Here is a 20,665-nt window from a genome sequence, read left to right on the forward strand (position 1 = left end):
TCCAGATGCTACACAACTATCTGTACTACGTGTACTATGGACAATGGAAGCTGAAAACACACATGTGGAGAATTCACAATAATAATATCAAGGTACATGATTGTACAAGCACGCACAAAGAAGAAATATGGGAATTGAATGCACAGATACGCAAACATTCACGCACAAACTCAACAATGCCTTGATTTCAAAACACAATTAACATGCATACTGCACTAGCACTAGTAGCACTACCCTCTCACATTCGATGTACTTCGTTACTCAGTTACTCAGCCAATACAGTGGAATGAAACAAGACGCAGCACCAACTTCCTCGGTGTTCTGGTCAGCAGAAAAAGAAAGGAATCGGAGGAATAATAACTTTAAAAAATCACAAGATGGACACCAAATTCCAGTCTCCCATGATATTATCACACACTTCTTGCACAATTCGGCATAGTATTCTGCTGTTCAGAGATACCTGAGAGAACACAAAAGACCCACGCAAACAGCAATTACAATTATTTTAATTTATTTAAGATCAGGAAGTATTACACAGCGCACTCCACTCTCTATGGCGGTTATCAAGCTTCTTTCTTGACGAGGCTAGCCACATGTACGTGTATCTCTGTGTTAATACTGACTGTAACGTCAGCAAGAGTACATGATGCAGTGGAGTGTGCAACTCTGGAGATGGGTTTGGAACCTTTGGGGCCAGCAGAATTCCTCGGTTACATTTATTTTGATTAGTCATGGAAGCCGTGACCCTCTTTTCTAATCTTGCCCTGCATCAATAAGACCTGCGAGAGCAGTTTTTTTAACGTACATGTACTTGCAAGTACATTTACTTGTGCATAAAACATGATGTCAAAAATTTAGTTCACGACAAAATAACACTTCAGCCCATTCTCTTAGTTGCAAAGTCAAGTACGTATATGTGGTCGTCGGTGAACAGTCCGGCCCCTGTGAACAGTTACAGGTCTTGCAACCAGTCATACAGTCTAATATACCCTTTCATCCAGCCACAAAACCAACAACCAGTCACGGTTTCGAGTGTGGTCCATTACCAAGTACAAGAAATCCATCCGAAGGGAGAATCTAACATGCTGTTCATTACAGACTCCATTACCATATACATGTCCTGTTATGTAGACAAACACTAGAGACGAAGGGCTGTGAAGCTGTACAAGTTTAACACATTTCAGCAAACATCAGACAGCAGCGTTCACAGCTACTTCGAGCTGCCCCGCCTGCCTTGTTTGTGTCATGTACTTATGTTATACTTCTGCAATCAGTTTTATTTCTCTTTTCAAACCAGACATTGCAGCCAACGATGCTGCAAGACCAAACCAAGACAAATACATCATCTAACATTCTGTAAACTTACCATAGTGTTAAGTATGACATCAGTGTGTATATTCATCACTGCTTGGCTGGCAACAGGTCTTTGAACACGCCAATGTGATGCGGATAATTGATCAGCAAATCCGGGATAAAGTGTCTGCTTCTCTGCGAGTGCCGAGCGCCATGTTCGAGTACAACCTTTCAAGAGAGCAAGAAATAGTGGTGTAATTCAAAAGTGTAGCTCATAAAGGGGATAAATGTCTCTATAGTCAATCCGTCACTGAATATCATCTTCAGAAGGGTCAGACTAAGTCGTACTACGAGACTAGCGCAACAGGAGGCAGTAAAAACACTCCAAACTCTCATCGTGTACATGTGATGACCAGGATCAAACTCGTCGTGAAAGCGACCATACATTGAGTTCAACAAGCTAAACGCTGGACTCCGAAATATTCTAGAAAGCTGTCAGGGTTGTACTCACTACACTGTTGAGCTTGAGGGGACCACGTCTCGTCCTGCAAGGGAGCTGATACCCTTGTTAGTTGAGCAAGAGTAGCGCCTCTTCTCGCATCGTACACTGTAAAGGGTCTGCAGTGCTTCGCGTACTGTGGACTCCGTACCCTTTTGGTGGGAAATCGGCTCTGCCATCTGCTGCTATGTTTGGGGGAATAGCCCGCCTTTGGTGAAGCCACAAGAATGACAGCTACGATTCCCGCCAGCTGCAATGCATCTCAACTACCGCATCGCGGACCAAGGTAATGCCAGCATATGGAGATGATTAATATTCACATTTGGGTGAGCGGACTCCCCGTATTGATCGCTGTACTACATTCTAGTTTGGCTGATTGCACCACTGTTTGAAATATAGAAATAATCCTTACGCATTCTTGCCGCTGTATAGTTTTGATCACATAATGTAGCATATAAAAGGAGCTGTTTTGCTGACATTCATCCTCGACTCTTGGGGAGCACACTACTCCCTCGATTCACTCTCGATCCTGGGAGAGTCACTTCGACTCTCCCCTGCTCTGTCTGGGTCTTTGACTCTTCGCGCTGATCTTTCGATCTAGCATAGCAATAGTTCAATAAACACGGTTCAGGTGGAATTAGAAACCTGTCGTTCTGTGTGAGCTAGCTAACTTGGATGGCGACTATATTGGTCGTCTACCTGGGAGTCTGGGTAGCCACTAGACTGATCTAAGCCAGGTCACAAACTCGCAATGCGGCCGTGACATACAAGCTCTTTTCTTCCCACTGTCACTAAAGAATCAAGACACACATCATCAAAATCAAATCACTAGCACTGGAACTCACCGGAATAATATAGCATCCTTGAGATTTCAGTGCCAATGCTGCAAGAGTATCATACCCGTTAGGTGTACGTACAGGATGACGTAGTAACCGAGTGTCACTCACACCCAGACATGCCACAACATTGAAATCATGACGTCTAGCTTCAGTCATATCTACTGATACACCATTGTACACATCAGCTGGATACGCTTCAGTCTCCACTGGTTTATAGTCTCGGTTGAATACGCAGAATGCTTGAACTGGCACACCATCAACCAGAGAAATGCCAGTGGTGTACTTTGAGCCAATGAAGTATGACAGCATGTCATGCATTCGACCTGAATACCGACTTGCCACAGCCTTTCGGAACCGCACCAAACATGTTTCCAATATCTGTAGCCGCTGGTCGTTAGTACCAGGGAGGGTGTTGTGCAAAAATAGCAGTTGGACATGGCGAGGATCGCATTCTGCACAGAAGTCAGGGTAGAGAGAATTGAGAGGAACAAACAGTGGTATGGACAGAGACCAGCAATATCTCAGAATGTGAAAATGAAAATTTCAAGCGGTAGTTGACATTTGGATGTGATCATTGGTCATATTCACACCAACTCTACTTGTGTTACTCCTCACACTTAAAAGTCAGAACACTACATGAGTCATCGTCGGTGTGTGACTTAATAATACTGTATACATACGTAAGTACATAATGTCTGTCCTGTTTACAAACATACATGGCTTTACACGAGTATGTTACTCAAGTTGTCATGAGTATATTTTAATCGGTCGCATTCTTCAATCCAGTGCATACGTAGATATCGTATTCACGTGCATGCAGGGACATGCTCTTAGACACAAAATGTTTTGCCCGGAAAGAAATGTTTCGGATACATGGACATGTCCTTCAATGCGAGTACTCGGGACTTAAAATTATACACTCTTGGTTATATTTATAGTAAAAATAGGACCAAGGAACTACAAGTTATGCTATAATGTCCACTAACACCACCAGTTACTTGACAATCAGCTCATGCGATAACATTGCACAAAACTGAACGACCGTACTGATGTTATAAAGTAAAACCTGTAATGGCGACCACTCGGATATGGCGACCACTCGGCCTTGGCGACCACTTTTCCTTTTCACGGATGCATTCACATTCAAAACAGCTCGGATATGGCGACCACTCGACCATGACGACCACTTTTCCTTTTTTTCTTATTTATTCACAGTCACGTGGCACTAGCCAATGAAATGGTGATGTGGGCGATAGCCAGCCATGGCGGTAATACAGCTAGAGGGGAGAAAGAAAAAGAATGAAAGGGGAACTGAAAAGCAAAACAAGCTAGGGCAGGGCTGGATATCAACTAGTATGTTGCATTCTGCAGTAGCTGTGTGAATGTATTGTAACATTGGCAGGATTTTAGATGTTGTGGGAGGAGAGACCAATGGCGGTAAGCAAGGAAGAGAGGAGATGTTTGCATAGAGGCAGACCGCGCAATAGGGAAGCGGAGAGAGTTTCTGGTGCGCATGTCTTGAGATTGAGCAAACCAGCTTAGGCAGGAGAGAGCATGAAGAGGAGCAATGCCCAGCTTAATTTTATGAATTGTCTGGCATGCCAAAAAACGCACGCGGACCGAGAGCGGCACAGCAGAAGCAAGGCGGTATAAGTCTGCGCTTGGAGTCAGGCGAGGAAGCCGAACTAATATTTTCAAAAGACGCCTATGCATAACTTCGAGTCGAGCAATCAGTGTTTTAGAAATGCCAGCCCAAATTATGCAGCAGTAATCAAAAATAGGCAGAATGTAAGATGTGTAGATAACATGGCGACAGTCGGTGTGCAGGTGGGTGATGTGTGATGAGAGAAATCCCATTACTGAGCTAACACAGCTGTCTAAATTTTCGATCTGGGATTTCCAGGTTAAGTGTTGGTCAATAATGACGCCAAGATGCTTGTGTTTTTCAATGATGCAGAGCGGGGTTGTGGTGCCTGGAAAGGTGAAGGGACTGGTTACTAATGAAGATAGGTCACAGGAACAACTGGGGGGGGGGGGGGGGGATACACATTACAGCAGTTTTCGAAGAGTTGGGCTGCAATCTCCATTTTTCCATCCAATGAATAACGCCATCTATGTTGGACTGTAACTTGGCACTAGCCTCGGGGAGAGTGGGTGCTGTCACAAGTAGTGCTGTATCATCAGCATATAGTGATGTGTGATCCATTTCTGCCAGATCGTTTACATACATAAGAAAGAGGAGAGGCCCCAGGATTGATCCCTGAGGAACTCCAGACCGTACATGCCCTTTGGCAGACAGAGCAGAGCCGACACGCACCCTTTGCTGTCTGCCCGTCAGGTAAGTACTGAGCCACGTGAAGCAAGTACCATGGATTCCATGGCGCGACAGCTTGTATAGGAGCCCGCGTGTCCATACTGTGTCGAAGGCCTTGCTTAGATCAAAGAAACATAGCATGCTGTAATGGCCGTTCTCACGAACAGAAGACATCGATTGAACAAGTCTGAGAAGCTGCCAGGACGTAGAGTCGCCTTTTCGGAATCCAGACTGGGACGGATTTAGAACAGGAGACAGGTAAGTGTATAAGTGGTTGTACATAATGCGTTCACACAGCTTGGAGATTGTTGACAATAACGAAATCGGGCGGTAATTCGATGCATCGAGCTTACTTCCCTTGTTCTTAAAGACCGGAGTTACAATTGCGTGTTTCCAAATAGCAGGGAAAGCACCAGTTGCAAAAGTGAGGTTAAAGATGAGGCTGAGAGGGTATGCAATACTGGAACAAAATAGTTTCAGGAGTTCATGAGAAATACCGTCCGCTCCCGCAGCCTTTCGGGTCTTAAGGTTGCGGATTTGCTTTGCCACAGAAAAAGGCGTGGTGGTGACATCTTGCAACGTAGGTGTAGTTCTTCCACGTGATGGGGCGTCGGGTGGCTTGAAGTCTGGCACATTCCATGAAGGATCATCTTGTGTTCCAAAACAAATAAACTGTTCGTTCAAAGCATCTGCCACATCCACAGGGTCAGAATATAGAGTACCAGCGACTGAGAGCTGAGTTACAGTCGTTCTGCTGTTGCCTTGGGGAGATCGAAGCTTCCGGACAAACTGGAATAGACTTGGTGATGCGGGTCTTGCCGTGGATGCACTTAGGGATGAGATGTACAGTCGATGGGCAGTTCTAGACATATTGCGAGTATCGTTTCGCTCTCGTCTGTAAAATGCGAAGTTGTAAGCCGAGGGAAACTTTCGGTAAACACTATACGAATCTCGCTTTTTCTTTATTTGATGTCGGAGGGTACTGGTCAGCCAGGGGGGGGGGGGGGGGGGGGTTCATATGGATACGCTTGACAGCCGGCGGCTTCTGCCTGGGAAGAAATCTTGCACAGATGTTATGGAAGATAGAGTAAAAGTTGTCCACAGATATGTCAGGATCGCGCCTCTCCAGGCTCAAAGCTGCTGGCCAATGTATGTGGGACATGGCAGTATTCATACTCGCGACAGTGTTGCTGTCTAGAGAATCCAAAGAAAATACACTAAAATCAGGGACATCCAGGGGAGTCGAACGAGCATCACGAGAACGGTATGTGGGCATTTCTGGGCAGGGTACAGTACGGATGTGGCCAACCACGATAGAATGATCGGATTGACCAAGTGGTGCTGTATCAGTGACAACTAGGTCGAGAGCTGCCCCCATGCCAGACAATGACTCATGTGTTGGAAAATTTACGAGCTGCGTGAGAGAGAACATGCCGAAAAGACTGTGAAGCTGGCGACCAGCGGCATCCGTGGTAGTTCCATGCCAATGACATGACTTAGCATTAAAGTCTCCCATCAACATGATAGATGTTGTTCGGTTCTTAAGAGTACTTAGACAGTGCTGGAGGGAATTGCAGAAGGTGTTGATACTTGATGGAGTAAGGGCTGGTGGTCGATATACTGCACCAATAACCAACTTCTTCACATGAGGCGCCTCTGGGAAATGTATGTTAGCAGATGACAGGGCTATTTCCACCCATGTGGCTTCCAGGAGAGGGATACTGAGGTCAGATCGATGGGTGACCTTTGGAAACATCCCAGACCGTACCATGATACAGACGCCGCCATATGCATGGGTGGCATCGGTAGCTGACCTGTTTTCATCTGGCGGACGATCTCGGCGAAAACAGTCCTATCCAGGGACCGTGAAAGACGACTGTGGAGAGAGCCATGTTTCCGTTATGCAAACAATGAGGGGTTTAACTGTGGAACAAATGTGAGCCAGCTCGGCAGTCTTGTTCTTAATGGACCTGGCATTGATGCACATTATAGGCTGTTATCCTGCGGTTGGCTGTGAAAGTGGGTAAAAAGGCTGAGCTAATGGATTAAGTGTGCTATTAGTAGTAATGTTTGGGGAACAGTGAGGAAGTATCGGGGGGTTGAGGTTCATTATTGTGCAGACTGATCGACGGTTGTGTTGTCAGCTGTACTTATTCTGTCAGCCTTGAATCGCCATTCTCGAGCTGTCACTCCGTCAGGCCAAAAGTCAGTGTTTTGCACAGCTTCCCAGTCATCTGCTGTGACGACTACGTGCGCGTACGCTAGGCCAAAGTACTTTGTCTCAGAGACGGAGCACTTCAGTACAGTCACTTGCTTGTTTTCGCACCATTTTGCGATGGAGGAAGCAGAGCAACCAGGGTGAATTCTTCCAACATGAACAGCTTTGCATTTGGTACGATGGGCACTGCGCAGTTGCTCATGTTTGCGGGGTGGGCGCTGGTAGTATGAAATGACGTTTGTCCGGAGATCAGTATGTGTCCCCGTATTGGAGGTAGCTGACTGTGTCATGGGAGAATGCGATGGGAAGTGAGCTTTGGGACATGCAGATACTACTTTTGCACTGTACGAGTACGGGTTGACTGCAGAGTGCGTATTCCGTGCCTGTGCTGCTGCATCCAGCTCAGGAGAGACTTCTGCTACGGGTACGCTAAGTACGGGTGCGTCAGGTGCGGGTGTAACCTTTTTGAATTCCGAACTGCCAATTTCTCTCTTCAGAACTTCAATTTCGGCGTGGAGGGCTGAAATTTCGGCTTTTTGGCCAACCTTCAGTGCCACTATTTCAATGCTCAGGTTTTCAATACAGGTCGTGAAAGATAATAATGCATTCTCTAGCCTGGATACATACGTTCCGGCTCGTGCATCCACACCAAATGCCCGGAGGCTCTCCACCAGCTCAGCACGGGACAGCTTACTCACGCCCTCTATGCTGTGTTTTGTTGCCAGTTTCCGCAGGTCGTCGAATCCCTGCAAAGCTAAGTCCTGGGTCCCCTGGGCATCCGACCCGTCAGAGTCCATGCCTACCAACTACTACTACCCGCTACTATACTCCAGACCGGCCTGATGCCGGCTGGGCTACTGGAAATCTACAAAGACTACGGAGCTCTAAAAACTCAACCTGACCTCACCTACATCTCAGATCCAACGCGTTATTTCACGGATGCATTCACATTCAAAACAACTCGGATAAGGCGACCACTCGCTCAATGCGACCAACGACCACCCACCCGCGACCACGTTGCACAGTGCTAGTACATGTAAATGTACGCATTGCATAGTGCACCATGCATGGTAGATCTACACATCAGTGCAGGCAGGAAGTGTAGACGTACATGGTGCATGCACGACACTTGACAGGTCTGAGGACCCCAGGCACATGAGTAGTGCTAGAGTAGCATAGGCGTGTGCACTGTGATACACTGATCAAAATGATGTATCACATGTGGATATGGTCACGTGACCCACTGAACCTGGATAAGAAGACCACCTGGCCCGGCACGGCGACCACTTTTTCTCTTCCCCTGACGGGTTGCCTTAGACAGGTTTCACTGTATATGATTTAATACAAATTCTACCTATCTAACTTCACACCGGCTCCAGTTACATAAACCAGGATTACATCTGATGTATGGCGCTGATCTTGCAAGTACATGCATAGAATCACCGCTTCACCTTATTTGCCCTTAAATTCTCTGATTCCACTAGCACCTTACCACACTATATCAAGAACATTCATTGAGTTTTTGTACTCATTGCTGTCTGATGATCGCCACAGGCGTGAAACTCTGAGTCACAGCCAACCCAAGCTCCGTATCCCATTCTATTCTTTTTGTATGATTCAATATCAAACCTAAGCCTGCCATGACAACTTCATTGGAAACTCAAGTTTGAATCATTCAACATACACTCTAAAACATCCAACACCATTATGTATGTGAAAGCATACATTCCTTAGCAGTACACACTGTGACAAAAACCACAGATTGCGCCCACAGACTGCACCCTACATGGATTCTCTGTGCTGATCATGTTTTTCAGCGAAATTCCGCCCCACATGGATTCGCTGTGCTCTTCATGTTTTCAACAAAGTCCACAGATTGCGCCCCACATGAATTTGTTGTGCTCTTCAGGTTTTCAGCAAAACCCACATATTTCATGAACCACACATGTGAATTTTGCACCACACGTACTTGGGCGTATTTCCAGAAGTATCCCGGAAGGTCAGGGACGAGGATTCACCTGGTCTGGCGCCACAAATATTTCCGTGTCACCCCAGGATGCGTGCGCAATCTGAAGATTACGCAGGCAATCTGGAATCTTCAGATTGCGTGAAAAAAATACACAGTGATTCATTATCCACATAAAGACGACATACAGGATATTGGTGTGGATGTGCATTGAAAGTCCGTGCTGCAAGGAAATACTCGTACCACCACCAGCAGACCACAAGTCTCTATTCTATAATTATGTCTTATTCTGGAATAGACTTACCGGTACTCTGTATCAGATGATCAACACTGATCAGCTTCAGCAAGGCACTGCACTCTACACCACACAGTGTACAGTAGAGAAGTAGTGAGAGTACTTGAGTATGACGATACTTGGGATCACCTGTACTGTGTATGGTCATATAGCGATTCATCAAGTGTTGGGCCAGGTGATGATCAGGCATATTCAACTTAAACAATGCATGTGCACAATGATCAACATCTCTACATTCCTCAATGCACATGACATCAAGCTGCTGTTGTAATAACTTCGTGAATCCTGGAGTTGCACATCGGCACTTTGCGGCCCAGTAAACTGCCCATCTCAGGTGCTCTTGATTCCTGTTGTCTTGCCAGACATCAGTAGGTAGACTGGCTAGTTGATTAAGTAAAGATACTGCCAACTTTGTCACTTCAGTGTTCTCCTCATTGACAAGAGCACATGCCCCAAGTGCAACCCTAACTTTGCTTGGATAGCGTAGTTCAGTAACATGTCGTTGGATGAGGGAACATTGTGATAGTAGATAGCTGGGTTGAAAAGTGCGTGACTTCACGATGCTATCAAAGATTGAATCAATGGCATCATATGCATCATGTACCGTAGTGACTTGACGACCAGACTGATCTGATCTCCACCTAACTGACTGCCTGGACTGTGCTGATGTCTGATTCACCTTACTAGTAACACATAACCTTGATCCGCTGGTTGACTGGACTAACCGGCTCTGTACACTCACAGCATAACCACGCTGAACAAACTTACTGACAGTCTTGAGATTGCCATGTAACTTTGAAGCAAACATGTTCTCCTGGTGATGTTGTATATTCAGTAGTACACGGGTGTGTAGCGTACAGTGTATGGTGTGGATTACTGAGAATTTGTCAGAAGATTACGTACTGCCGGTCTGTAGAGAATAACACACAGTGCGACAAAATACACACACACACACACACACACACATATACACACACACACAACATACAACAGATCAGATACTAGTATACATGCAACTGTACACAATATCTACAGCCGCAGTGCTAGACATGATGAAATCCGGGATCATGAATAATACATTTCCGGCCATACAGCGGTGCACAACCCAATGTTGGAAGGTCTACGGCTGCACAGTGTCCAGTACTAGCTGACTTACATGAACCAGATTTCAGTGACCAACACTTACTGCCTCAACCAGATCAGTCACGAAGGACATGATTCGTAAAACTGCTTTTGGGGGTTTTCAGTAAAATGCAAAAGATCACTTCAGTCAGTTTATAACTACACGTACACGTGTTGTTTGACTTGAAAACAAACTTCAGCCAACCACATCGAAATTCCCTGGCAATTTGGCCTAACTAAGGATGAGTGAACGAGTCACCAACATGTACCCGGCGTACTCGTTCTCTACTACATGTATTCTTAGGAGTTGTTAAACCTCTCGATTTTTTCGTCGGCCGAAAGGTCGGATAGGGTGGTAAGATTATGCATATCCGATACACAACACTGTATGACATTGCCACATTGGGCGCGTTCGATTACACACTGTAAAAGCCATAATTATAACGAAGTGCTAACTCTAACGAGTTAGCGAGGAGAAATCTGTCGTTAAAATAGAAATCGTTATACAGTAATTTATACATATACTGTCCTATTGAGCGTTGGGAATAGGTGAGAATCGTTACCTTTGGTACACGTAAACCAGTCGATTTTGGGAAATCGTTATATATGCGCCTTGTTAGAATAATGGCTTTTACAGTAGTTGCTACAGTCTTATGTCTTCCCGAAAACCTATTTGCCGCAGTTGAGTTTCCGCTGGGGCTGATTGTTAGAACAGATCATTTTGGGTGGTCCTTTCGCACACAGGTTCAGCTTTATCGAAGCCCAATATTGTTGCCGACATGGAGCCTTCACGATCACCGGGATGGACCGGTAGTCCGGTACGCGAAGCTGGGTCCACGTGCGCGCGAGGGTGTACGTGATCTCTTTTTACGATCAATTTTTTTTGTGATATGCCATGAATAAAATGCGTTGTGAATTCTGGTTGTTCGTTTACATAGCCGGAATTCACACATTCTGGTCATTCGAGAAGTACAAAACCCAGTTCCAGAATTGTGCAAACTTGTAATGGAAAGCGCCCATTGAAATCCGGAAAACTCGAACGCACTCAGCGGTCTCAGCCCGGCAGTCAACTATTGTTTCTTCAACATTCATCTTCTTTTTTGTACATACATAATTCTCTTACCCCAGTAAGTTTTGAAAGCGGTATGCTACAGTTGCACAGTGAATAGAGATGTTCCGCACTGCGCGGATTACCACAGCAACACTGTTGTGAATGTAACAAAACTATTATGCACGTCAGTAGCCAATAGTGCACCTTCTCAGCGATCGACGCCAGGATAAGGAATATTCTTCAACTGATGATATAAACCAGCGAGTGCCACTAAGTCCTTTCTGACCTTAGCATAACAACACGCTAGCGCTAGCTGGTAGATCTAACATTATGAAGGCGAGATCGAGGTGCTCTTGTTGTTTCTTGTTTTTTCAATTTTTTGTCCTTGTTTTTTTTTAGCGCAAATGGCCAAAATTTGCAAAAAGGCTTTTGATAACACACGCGTCATCACTCACGTGTCAAACCTCACGGTGACCTTGGTGACCTAGTAGTGTAGTACATGGACACGGTCCGTAGATCTAGTCTGCAGCCGTAGTGTAGCTCGGGTACAATCATAATCAGTCGGTGCATGCATGATTTTATCTGACTGCTGAGTTGGCGCTATACCAGTACTAGATCTACCCCAAACAGATAACACAACTTCACAAGCCGCACTCCGCACATTACGCTAAACATGACTGTATTCATCCGGATGTAAGTATTCATCTGGATAGACCCCCCCGTAGATCCACTTATTATTCTATACGAGATCAAAGAAGGAAAAATTATTCAGAACCGAGCAGCAGTGATATCCTGGACATCCGTACACTACATGACATGCACATGTAGAATAGTGATTTGTTGATGCGAAACAAGAGAGCCTGGTCAGGACCATTGCTAAGATCGGTCTATGTTAGTTCTATATCCTCATGCGAACAAGCCACGTCACCGGGCTACAACACACGTGGTTGGTCACAATCCGATCTCACATGGTCGTGCCGTGCCGCCTTACAGACCCCCCCCCCCCCCAAAAACACACACACAAACACAGATCACGGCAGACGCCACTACCATTTTTAAGTTTTAAACATGTAGCTCAGTCAAAAATCAGGATCCTGGCTACTCCAGATGCTACATGTACTACGTGTACTATGGACAATGGCAGCGGAAAACACACATGTGGAGGATTCACAATAATAATATCAAGGTACATGATTGTACAAGCACGCACAAAGAAAAAATATGGGAATTGAATGCACAGACACGCAAACATTCACGCACAAACTCAACAATGCCTTGATTTCAAAAACACAATCAACACGCATACTGCACTCGCACTAGCAGCACTACCCTCTCACATACGATGTACTCAGTTACTCGGTTACTCAGCCAATGGAGTGGAATTCAACAAGAGGCAGCACCAACTTCCTCAGTGATCAGCTCAGCAGAAAAGTGGCAAGAAATCGAAGAAATGAAAACTTCAATCACAAGACCAAAAGAGATGTCCACGACTTTCTTAGTAATCATAAAACGGACCTCATATTCCAGTCTTACATGATATCACACACTTCATAACGGCACAACCCGACATAGTATCCTGCTGTCCAGAAATATCTGAGAGAACACAGAAGAATCACACAAACAGCAAATACAATTGTTTGTGATCGGGAAAGTATTACACAGCTCACTCCACTCTCCATGGTGGTTGTCCAGTTTCTTTCCCGACCTGGCTAGCTACTTGTACATGCATCTCTGTTCCAGACTGCTATGATGGCAAGAGTACATAAAGCAGAATGTGCGACTCTGTAGATGGGTTCTGGACAGTAGAATTCTCCGTTTATATACGTTTTGATTGGTCATGGATGATCCACTTCTATACTCTTGCTCTGTATCAATCAGACCTGTGATATCAGACGGCAAAGATTACGTAAACGATATGGTGCACTTCTGCATATTTTAAAAGGGCATGTTCGATTGGTAAGGATCGGGATCGGGATCCCGATCTCAGATCCGTCGGATCCTTCAGAGTCAACTGAACACTTTATTTTGGACCTTGACTGTTGCCATATTGACGAAGTAATAGAATGGCGCTCACAAGTCACCTAAAAGGGTGAAAGTCGTACTCATCGCACACATCCTACAAAAAGTCAGCAAACTCTATCTCAATCCACGTATGCGTACCACCATGTGAACAAAAATGATTTTCACCCGCCATATACGCACAAAGGTCACATTCGGATCCGTTGGATCCGGCCAACCCTGCTCCCCGAGGTGGGTTGACCGGATCTGAATCCGAAGGATCCATATCCGGATTCGACCAATCGAAAGGGTGCGAATCCAGTGGATCCGGTGGGTCGGGATCCCGATCCTACCAATCGAACATGCCCTCAGTCTAGTTTACTGTGTAGGACTCCGGGACCAGTCTAGGCCCTGTGACCAGTCCAGGCCCTGTGACCAGTCCAGGCCCTGTGACCAGTCCAGGCCATGTGACCAGTCCAGGCCATGTGACCAGTCCAGGCCCTGTGACCAGTCCAGGCCCTGTGACCAGTCCAGGCCCTGTGACCAGTCCAGGCCCTGTGACCAGTCCAGGCCCTGTGACCAGTCCAGGCCATGCGACCAGTCCAGGCCCTGTGACCAGTCCAGGCCCCGTGACCAGTCCAGGCCTTGTGAGTAGTACAGGCCTTGTGACCAGTACAGGCCCTGTGACCAGTCCAGGCCCTGTGACCAGTCCAGGCCCTGTGAGTAGTACAGGGCCTGGGAACAGTCACTGGTCATATAACCAGTCATATCGTCAACAAAAAAACTAATGCTCTGTGACTAGTCGCAATACCAAACAAACATGGGTGAACCAATCACAGTTTTTACTGTGCTCCACCCCCCCCCCCCCCCCCACACACACACCAGTCACAAGGAACCTATCAGAAAGGAATCTGTCAATATTCTCAATACATAGTCCACTACACAACTCTAGGGGTTCACAATACCTACTGCTAATCAGCACACTCCTTTATTGTGGTACAGCCTCCTGGAACACATCATGGTCAGCCAAGATATCGGGTATTCTTCTACTGATAGACTTGAGGAGATCTTGTATTATCACCGGTGGATAGTTAGATTTGGGGTTACCCTGCGCACGGGGTTCTCCCCTGAAAGCGGACCGCGCGCAGACTGTGCAGGTTGCACCACTGTGCGCATGTATGCATGGACAGTCTAACCATTTCCCGACGACAATAGCGTTGTGGTGCCCGGTTTCGTTATGATTTGTATTGACCGTTTACAGGTTTGGTTGTGTGATAACGAGGAAGTTCACTACTTCTAGGTTAACATTGATCGTAATCTTCAACCTATGACACTTCCACAGGCCATCAGTCTCACTACCCGTTGTATTCATCAGCATAGCGAAGTCACCACCACGATGTAGCCAGATCGATTCCTTGATGATGTCCTTTTCTAGTTCGGTCAGATCGAAGGAATACGCCCAACAACTCGCATACCTCACTCCCATCAAAGAAGCCAAATCCACTACATTCTATTAATGTTCTGCTATCAGTTATAGCAAGAGTACATAACCCCCAAGAGTGTTCAACTGCCTGCACAACCTCTATGCTGTGCTGCGACGGCAGAACTTCACATCACGTGACATGGTTCAAAAGGTTATGCTGGCAAACAGTGCAAAGTGACCACAAGAGAGTTGTACCCAAAGCTGGGCTGCGTACAACCCTGTATCTATCATGCACAGAGTGCAAATAATGTGCATGGGTTGATCACGTGATGTGAAGTTCTGCCGTCGCAGACCCCACAGCTGGAGTTGCACACTCTTGGGGGTTATGTAGCCATTGCACCCAATGAGGTTGACAGAATAAAACACTAAACTACACCATGGCAGATACATGTACAACATCTAACATTCTTTAACTTACCATCATGTAGACTATGACATCAGTGTGTATGTCCATCACTGCTTGGCGGGTAACAGGTCTTTGAACACGGTGATGTGATACGGATAATTGATCAGCAAATCCGGGATAGTGTGGCTGCTTTTCTGCGAGTGCCGAGCGCCATATTTGAGTACTGTCTATCAAGTGCAGAAAGAAATGGTGCAGTACATCAACATTTAGGCACATCCAGGAGATGAAAGTCTTGATAGTCAATCTGTCACTGAAGACAGTCTCCAGAAGGGTAAGATTGAGTAGTGCTACGAGACTTGGGCAACAGAACGTAGTCATGCCCATCAGAACTCTCCCTATGTGCAAACTTATTTATCCAACCTGAACTGAAGTATCAAGACAGACATCATGATCAAAGGCAAAACACTAGCACTACAACTGACCGGAATAATAAAACATCCTTGAGATTTGAGTGCCGATGCTCGAAGAGTATCAAACCCGTTAGGTGTACGAACAGGATGACGTAGTAACCGAGTGTCACTCACACCCTTACATGCTACAACACTGAAACCATGACGTCTAGCTGCTGTCATATCTACTGATACACCGCTGTACACATCAGCTGGATACGCATCAGTCTCCACTGGTTCATGGTCTCGGTTGAATATGCAGAATGCCTGAACTTCCACACCATCAACCAGAGATATGCCAGTGGTGTACTTTGGGCCAATGAAGTATGACAGCATGTCATACATTCGACCTGACTGCCGACCTGTCACAGCCTTCTGGAACCGCACTAAACACCTGTTCATCATCTGTAGCCGCTGGTTGTTAGTGACAGGGAGGGTGTTGTGCAAAAATAGAAGTTGGACACGTTCAGGATCGCATTCTGCACAGAAGTCAGGGCAGAGAGAATTGAGAGAAGCACACAGTGGTATGGACATAGACCAACAGATACATTTTAGGATGACATTGTGAAAATGAAAAATGAAAAATCGTTGACATCTGAAAGTGATCCATTTGTCATTTCCACGCCAACAGCCTACTTCCTATAAAACAGACACAGTTAGGGGAACAACACTGGATGAATTTTTGTTGGTATGTGAGTTACGAATTTGGTGCACATACTTCTTGAAGTACACACAAGTCCATACTGTCTGTCCTGTTTACAAACATCATCAGGATGCATATCGCAAAGTGCACATTGTACTGCATTCTGGTGATAGCAATTTGTGTAAATGTCGAAACTGATACAGTTGACTGAGGTGTAACTTTGCAGTACCGAGGAATAGAGCAGGTGTGCTCAAAACTTCCAATCGTACTGTATAGTTGTAGGATGCCTCACCCGTATCACTAGAATGTAGTTGATTGCTAAAATACTAACACAAGTTTGGAATGGCTTCAGCCTGACTGTCCAACTACATGATTCAAAATCATACTTATAATCCTGCCATCATGACTTTATTTTAAAACCCCAAGTTGAATTATGATCAGTTTACAACATACATGATCATAGTATGTATGTGAAAGCGAATCTGCATCAGCAGAATACTGTGTAAGAAAACCACAAACTGAGATCGTTTCTGTTCTTGTCTTTAAAACAACACTTGATTTAAACTCTGAGATACCAAGAACAATAACTATAGAGAATTTTGGTATGGGTGTCAATTGCAACTCTGTGAGAGCAGAAATTCCACAACTAACAGACACAAGTCTCTATTCAATAGCTTATTCCAGAATAGACTTACTCTGTATCAGATGATCAACACTGATCAGCTTCAGCAAGGCACTGCACTCTACACCACACAGTGTGCAGTAGAGAAGTAGTGAGAGTACTACAGTATGACGATACTGGGGATCACCTGTACTCTGGATGGTAATGTAGCGATTCGTCAAGTGTTGGGCCAGGTGACGATCAGGCATATTCAACAAAAACAATGCATATGCACACTGATCAACATCTCTACATTCCTCAATGCACATGACATCAAGCTGCTGTTGTAGTAACTTCGTGAATCCTGGAGCTGAACATCTACACTTTCCAGCCCAGTACACTGCCCATATCAGGTGTTGTTGATTCTTGCTTTCTTGCCAGACATACGTAGGTAGACTGGCTAGTTGCTTCAGTGCAGATACTGCCAGTGTGGTCACGTCAGTGTTCTCCTCACTGATAAGAGCACATGCCTGCAGGATACCCCTAACCATGCTTGGATAGCGTAGTTCAGTAACATGTTGTTGAATGAGAGAACATTGTGACAGTAGATAGCTGGGTTGAAAAGTGCGTGACTTCACAATGCTATCAAAGATTGAATCAATGGCATCAACAGCATCATGTACCGTAGTGACTTGACGACCAGACTGACCTGATCTCCACCTAACTGACTGCCTGGACTGTGCTGATGTCTGAGTCAACTTGCTAGCATCACATGGCCTTGACGCGCAGGTTGACTGGACTAACGTGCTTCGTACACTCACGCCATAACCACGCTGAACAAGCTTATTGACAGTCTTGAGATTGCCATGTAACTTTGAAGCAAACATGTTCTCCTGGTGATGTTGTATATTCAGTAGTACACGGGTGTGTAGCGTACAGTGTATGGTGTGGATTACTGAGAATTTGTCAGAAGATTACGTACTGCCGGTCTGTAGAGAATAACACACAGTGCGGCAAAATACACACACACACACACACACATACACACACACATACACACACACACACACACACACACACACATACACACACACACACACATACAACAGATCAGATACTACATGCAACTGTACACAATATCTACAGCCGCAGTGCTAGACATCGGATGAAATCCGGGATCATGAATAATACATTCCCATACTGCAGTGCACAACCCAATGTTGGACGGTCTACAGCTGCACAGTGTCCAGTACTAGCTGACTTACATTGACCAGATTTCAGTGTCCAACACTTACTGCCTCAACCAGATCAGTCACGAAGGACATGATTCGTAAAACTGATTTTGGGCGTTTTCAGTAAAATGCAAAAAAATCACTGTGTGACTTCAATCAGTTTATAACTACATGTACACGTGTTGTTTGACTTGAAAACAAACTTCAGTCAACCACATCGAAATTCCCTGCCAATTATTATTTGGCCTAACTAAGGATGGGTAAACGAGTCACCAACATGTACCCCGGCGTACTCGTTCTCTACTACATGTAGTTTTAGGAGTTGTTAAACCTCTCGATTTTTTCGTCGGCCGAAAGGTCGGATAGGGTGGTAAGATTATGCATATCCGATACACAACACAGTGACATTGCCACATTGGGCTCGGTCGATTACACACAAATCAGTCAATTCTAGAATTAGTTTATTGTTAACGCACAGTTCGATTACACAAATTCCGTCGTTAGAATTGAATTTATCCAATTCCGTCAATTCTGAAGAGAAGGTGGAATTTCTCTAATCCTGGCGCCAGAATTGCACGCTCGGTGTGTTACCGGTCTGGTCACGCATGACTCAGGTCAAGGAAGAGCCTCCCTGGTTGGTGTGGCGCGAAAGCAGGGCTACAACTGCATGTACTGTAAAAGCCATATATATATATATACCGTATATTCTCTATTATAAGCACAGGTCTCCATTACTAGCACGGTCTCCAATACTAGCACACTGTGAGCACCTTTCGAAACATTATAAGCACAGTCTCTATTATTAGCACGGTCTTGGTGGAAATCAATGCTGCATGCATGATATCTAGCATGTATTTCTTCTCGCTCTGTATGGATGCATAGGTTGAAAAAATATAAGCACGGTCTCCAATATAAGCGCGGTCTCCAATATAAGTACGGGGTAGAGGGGTGTTGAAAAAATATAAGCACGGCGCTTATAATAGAGAATATACGGTATATATATATTTAAATAGAGAGGTAGGCGAACAAAATTTATATACACACAACAACAAGGTTGTCAATTTCATAATACTAAAAGCTTTTCACCCATTTTCATCAGTAGTTACATGGGAATGAGCAAGAACGAAAACGAAGCCAGAATTTAAACTGGGGGTAGATTCGCAGTTTGAGGCCAGAGCTGTGTCGACAAAAGAAGCACATCAAGGTGCTACGGCTGTTCAAGCTGCAACCGGACTGACAACTTTATCACGTGTTTGTTCTGGTACTGCATTCCCCTCATGTGTGGTTTCCCGCATTTTTCCACTGCTCCATACGTTCTTATGGTAGTGTAGTGTGAACTTGAGGCGCGTAAGAATATTCTTGCTGATTCTCTACCCCCAGTATAAATTCTGGCTTCGTTTTCGTTCTTGCTCATTCCCATGTAACTACTGATGAAAATGGGTGAAAAGCTTTTAGTATTATGAAATTGACAACCTTGTTGTTGTGTGTATATATATATATATATATTTAAATAGAGATGTAGGCGAACAAAATTTATATACACACAACAACAAGGTTGTCAATTTCATAATACTAAAAGCTTTTCACCCATTTTCATCAGTAGTTACATGGGAATGAGCAAGAACGAAAACGAAGCCAGAATTTATACTGGGGGTAGAGAATCAGCAAGAATATTCTTACGCGCCTCAAGTTCACACTACACTACCATAAGAATGTATGGAGCAGTGGAAAAATGCGGGAAACAACACATGAGGGGAATGCAGTACCAGAACAAACACGTGATAAAGTTGTCAGTCCGGTTGCAGCTTGAACAGCCGTAGCACCTTGATGTGCTTCTTTTGTCGACACAGCTCTGGCCTCAAACTGCGAATGTACAGCGCCTCCAGTGTGAATCTGTGCGCGCTGTTCCGGGCTGGTGTGATCACACTGAAGCTGCTGTTGCGTTCCTGCGGGATGCATTCAGGTTGCGCCTGCAAATGCTTTGTGATGGCGCTATCACTTGTTGCCACACGTTTGTCAGGCGGCTTCTTGTACAGCTTGTCTGGGATATGCTGCTTGATCCTTTCCGAGAATCGCTGACATGTCTCACCAACGTACGTCCGCTCACAGCGACACGCATACTTATAAATAAAATTACTGTTTTCAAGAGTTGGTGAAACATCCTTCGCGATAGACCTGAATGCGGGTCTGGTTGTATAAATTACAATGGGGGATACTGTAGGATAGCAGTTCAAAATTGCAGCTTTAATCTTTTTGCGGAAGGCAATGCAATTTTGCCCTTTCCACGGCAATTTTGTGATAATACGCGTTGCAGAT

At 45.2% G+C, this 20,665-nt stretch overlaps 2 protein-coding genes across 2 annotated transcripts in view; both read right to left on the reverse strand.

Annotated features, from left to right (window-relative positions):
* LOC135823310 (uncharacterized) overlaps window positions 1–18,143 on the reverse strand; it is a 32,145-nt gene extending 14,002 nt beyond the window's left edge. The window contains exons 1-4 of the mRNA XM_065336170.1: window positions 17,212–18,143; window positions 15,907–16,352; window positions 15,497–15,651; window positions 12,677–13,190 (exon numbers count right to left, since the gene is read on the reverse strand). Coding sequence (XP_065192242.1) covers window positions 15,532–15,651; window positions 15,907–16,352; window positions 17,212–18,004 — 1,359 coding nt within the window. The 5' untranslated portion in view covers window positions 18,005–18,143 and the 3' untranslated portion in view covers window positions 12,677–13,190; window positions 15,497–15,531. Of the gene's footprint in view, window positions 13,191–15,496; window positions 15,652–15,906; window positions 16,353–17,211 lie in introns of the transcript that reaches the window.
* LOC135823091 (uncharacterized) lies at window positions 92–10,272 on the reverse strand. The gene is made up of 4 exons (XM_065335920.1): window positions 9,434–10,272; window positions 2,638–3,083; window positions 1,367–1,521; window positions 92–460 (listed from the first exon to the last, which is right to left on the reverse strand). Exons 1-3 carry the CDS (start codon window positions 10,230–10,232, stop codon window positions 1,402–1,404), a joined length of 1,365 nt encoding a protein of 454 aa, XP_065191992.1. The 5' UTR covers window positions 10,233–10,272; the 3' UTR covers window positions 92–460; window positions 1,367–1,401.
* Window positions 18,144–20,665: the final 2,522 nt, after the last annotated feature.

This window comes from Sycon ciliatum, chromosome 8, assembly GCF_964019385.1.
Source record: "Sycon ciliatum chromosome 8, ocSycCili1.1, whole genome shotgun sequence".
Classification (NCBI taxonomy): Eukaryota; Metazoa; Porifera; class Calcarea; order Leucosolenida; family Sycettidae; genus Sycon; species Sycon ciliatum.

Bases quoted from the DNA above. Each gene is read 5' to 3' on its own strand.
- LOC135823091 (XM_065335920.1), bottom strand. From the start codon at position 10,232: ATGTTTGCTTCAAAGTTACATGGCAATCTCAAGACTGTCAGTAAGTTT. The intron at 3,084-9,433 runs GTAAGTCTATTC...ACTTCTGTGCAG, and splicing joins TCATCTGATACAGAGTACCG to AATGCGATCCTCGCCATGTC. The intron at 1,522-2,637 runs GTGAGTTCCAGT...CTCTCTTGAAAG, and splicing joins AAGGATGCTATATTATTCCG to GTTGTACTCGAACATGGCGC.